Source organism: Orycteropus afer, unplaced genomic scaffold (assembly GCF_000298275.1).
Source record: "Orycteropus afer afer isolate SDZICR_OR568_19922 unplaced genomic scaffold, OryAfe1.0 scaffold00196, whole genome shotgun sequence".
Taxonomy (NCBI): domain Eukaryota; kingdom Metazoa; phylum Chordata; class Mammalia; order Tubulidentata; family Orycteropodidae; genus Orycteropus; species Orycteropus afer.
In genome coordinates this window covers 1,186,722-1,190,466 of record NW_006921783.1, presented here as the reverse complement: position 1 = coordinate 1,190,466, position 3,745 = coordinate 1,186,722, and the positions used below count along the sequence as shown (strand labels likewise).

Here is a 3,745-nt window from a genome sequence, read left to right as displayed (position 1 = left end):
CGTCGAGTCGGCCCCGACTCATAGCAACCCCTCCTTGGGTTTCCGAGGCAGTATCACTACGGAAGTAGGATTGCCCAACCTTCCTTCCGAGGAGAATCTTTCAATATTGTAACTCGAGGCTTAAATTTTTTCTCAATTCTTTCAGTTGGAGAAATGCTGAGCATGTTCTTCCCCTTTGATTTTCTAACTCCAGATCTGCACATTTCATTATAATAATTAGCTTTGTCTGCTCAAGCTGTCCTTTGAAATCTTCTGTTCAGCTCTTTTGTCTTGTCATTTCTTCCATTTGCCTTAGGTATTCTCTGTTCAAGGGCAAGTTTCAGAGTCTCTTCTGTTATCCATTTTGGTCTTTTCTTGTCTTTTTAATGACATCTTGCTTTCTTCACGGATGATGCTCTTGATGTCATCCCACAATTCTTCTGGTTTTTGGTCACTGGTGTTCAGTGCATCAAATCTTTTCTTCAGATGGGCTCTAAATTCAGGAGGGATATATTCAAAGTTATATTTCGGCTCTCGTGGGCTTGTTTTGTCTTCAATTTCAAGTTGAACTTTCATATGAGCAGTTGATGGTCTGTTCCACAGTCAGCTCCTGGCCTTGTTTTGGCTGAAGATATTGAGCTTTTCCATCACCTTTTGCCACAGATGTAATCAGTCTGCTTCCTGTGTACTCCATCTGGAAAAGTCCACATGTATAGCCACTTTTTGTGTTGTTGAAAAAAGGTATTTGCAATGAGTAAGTCGTTGGTCTTGCAAAATTCTATCATGCGATCTCCAGCATTATTTCTGTCACCAAGGCCAATTTTCCAACTACCGGTGATTCTTCTTTGTTTCCAACTTTTGCGTTCCACTCACCAGTGATAATTAACACATCTTGATTGCACATTTGGTCAATTTCAGACTGCAGAAGTTGGTGAAAATCTTCAATTTCCTCATCTTTGGCTTTGGTGGTTGGTGAATAAATATGAATAAGTTGTATTAACTGGTCTTCCTCATAGGCATATGGGTATTATCATATCACTAACAGCATTGTACTTTAGGACAGATCTTGAACCATCCTTTGTGATGATGAATACCATGCCATTCCTCTTCAAATTGTCATTCCAGGCATAGTAGATCATATGGTTATCTGATTCAAAATGGCCACAACCGGTCCATTTCAGCTCAGTAATGCCTACGATATCATCTTTATGTGTTCCATTTCATTTCTGACAACTTCCAATTTTCCTAGATTCATACTTTGTATATTCCTTGCTCTGATTATTAATCAATGTTTGCAGCCGTTTCTCAATTTTAGTCATGCCACTTCAGCAAATGGAGGTCTCGAAAACTTTAGTTTATCCATACCAGTAAGGTTGGTTCTATTCTGATGATGCAGCTCTTTCCCAGCTGTATTTTGAGAGGCTTCCAACCTAAGGGGTTAGCCCTCCTGCACTCTATCAGACAATGTTTCCGGGCTATTCATAAAGTTTCACAGTAATGCATCAGTGTTTCTCTGCTATTCATAAGGTTTTCCCTGGCCAATTCTTTGAGAAGTGGATGGCCTCTTCCTTCTTCCTAGTCTGTCTCAGTCTGCAAGTGGCACTGAAACCTGCATACCATGTGCAACCCTGCTGGTGTTTGAAACACCAGTGGCACAGCCTCAAGCCTCACAGCAACACGCAAGCCACCACAGTATGACAAACCGACAGACAAGATTGTATCCCTTAACTGTTTGAAACCTCTTTGCCCTCCCCTTACATGGATACGGCTGCTGCTTGGTCAGTCTCATTGCCTGGCTCCCCCCCCCCACCCCGCTTTCCTGTCTCTTGGAGGCGCAGCCTGTGTCCCTCCCCTTACTTGGATCCCTGCCTCTGCTGCTCGGTCAGTCTTGTCACCTGGCTTCCCCCCCACCCCAGCTTTCTTGCTCTTGGGAATGGGGCCTGTGTCCCTCCCCTTACCTGGATCCCAGCTGCTGCAAGTTGACAATAATAATAATTTAAAAAGAGGAACTCTGGTGGTGTAGTGGATAAGGCATCTGGCTGCTAACCAGAAGGTTGGCAGTTCAAACCCACCAAATGTTCCAAGAGAAGAAGATGAGGCAATCTACCTCCATAAAGATTTACAGCCTTGGAAATCCAACAGGGGTCACTATGAATAAGAATCAACTCAATGGGAGTGGTTCTGTTTTTCAGTGGACAATTGTTGCATGCCACTGAGTGGTCTCAGACTCACAGCAACCCCTCCTTGGGTTTCCAAGGCAGTATCACTACAGAAGTAGATTGGCTAACTTTCCTTCTGAGGAGTGGCTGCTGCATTTGAACTGCTAACCTTCTGGTTAGCAGTCAAGTGCCTTAGGCACTATGCCACCAGAGCTCCCAAGTGGATAATAATACTCTGAAATTCCAATCCAACACCATAGGGTTCATTCTTGTTTTTTCTGTATTTCTAACTCCCTTCACCATTATCCTTAATATATTTATTTCATCAATTTGTCTCTATATAACCAATCTCCCATCAATACCACTGTTACTCCTTCTGCTAACAAAATACCTTCCCTCAAAACACTCAGGCTCTAACATCGCACACCAAACAGTCCCTTTTGTGTGAATACCCTCTAACCTGCTTGAGCTCTGACACTCCACACCAAGTTGCCCTTCTTCAAGAATCATTTCACACTTCACACAGGGCCACTTTCTCTCTGCAAGAAAACCCTTCTCACACAACTTAGGCACTGATAGCCATGTTGGATAGTCCTCGTACAAACTCCCTTTCTCTGGGCCACTGCATCTCCCACCTGCTACAGTAACAATTATGAAAGGGTCATTGGAGTTGATGTCATTGTCACAGAGGTTAAATTAAACCTTCGATCTTTAATAGGAAATAGTTCAATATAGTAGTCAAATATGGTATTATTTCTAAATCCATTTCTAAAGCTCAAATTGCTTACCTTCGAGCTACATTTTTGAAATAGCCTGCACAAAGACATCTTCGTAGTACTTCATGTTTAGGACCTTCAAAGGTCTCTCTTGGGAAATCACTTTGCTATAAAAAGAATATATATACAGTAGTAAATATCATAGAAAATTTTCAAATAATCTTTTATTCTGAAAAGTTCACTTTTCTAAAGACTTGTGACATTGGCCAATACATAGTAAGAGATCTACTCTTTTACCTGAAACCACAAAAAAACTGACAAAATTTATGAAATAATGATGAAGCAACAAAGGATAGTGATCCTTGAGAGATGGGAAATAAATAAGTCCTACAACTGCTCCAGCTTACAGCCTTCAGAGAGATTTCATGCCAAGGTACAGAGAAAGATAACTCAAGTGGAACCCAGAGGACTTCTTTAGTTAAGGCGACAAAACTGAGAGTTCAGGAAGGCTAAGGTGGCCAGCATTTGCAGGGGGCTCTCCCTCCAGTGTTCGGCTGAGTACTGATTAGCACATGTGAAGAAACTACCTACAGCCAGGGAAAATACCTCCCGAAAGGAAAACAATGTTCAGTGCTCGTATAGTGCTAGGAATGATACTTGTTCCTACCAGCCAGACTATAAGACCTCATAATTCACATGGTTTCAGGTACAGTATTCAGAAGGGACCTGCCTCAGTAGTGGTGACTAGCCCTATACTGAGCACTACTCTGTTGTTGTTGTTGTTGTTGTTGTGTGCCGTCGAGTCGGACCCAACTCATAGCGACCCCTCCTTGGGTTGCCGAGGCAGTATCACTACGGAAGTAGATTGCCCCATCTTCCTTCCGAGGAGTG

At 42.5% G+C, this 3,745-nt stretch overlaps 1 protein-coding gene across 1 annotated transcript in view; it reads right to left on the bottom strand.

Annotated features, from left to right (window-relative positions):
• Window positions 1–3,745, bottom strand: part of DHX40 (DEAH-box helicase 40) — an 80,499-nt gene that overhangs the window by 21,316 nt on the left and 55,438 nt on the right. The window contains exons 15-16 of the mRNA XM_007947923.1: window positions 2,927–3,021; window positions 1,837–1,951 (exon numbers count right to left, since the gene is read on the bottom strand). Of these exons, the coding sequence (XP_007946114.1) occupies window positions 1,837–1,951; window positions 2,927–3,021 (210 nt within the window). The remainder of the gene's footprint in view (window positions 1–1,836; window positions 1,952–2,926; window positions 3,022–3,745) is intronic.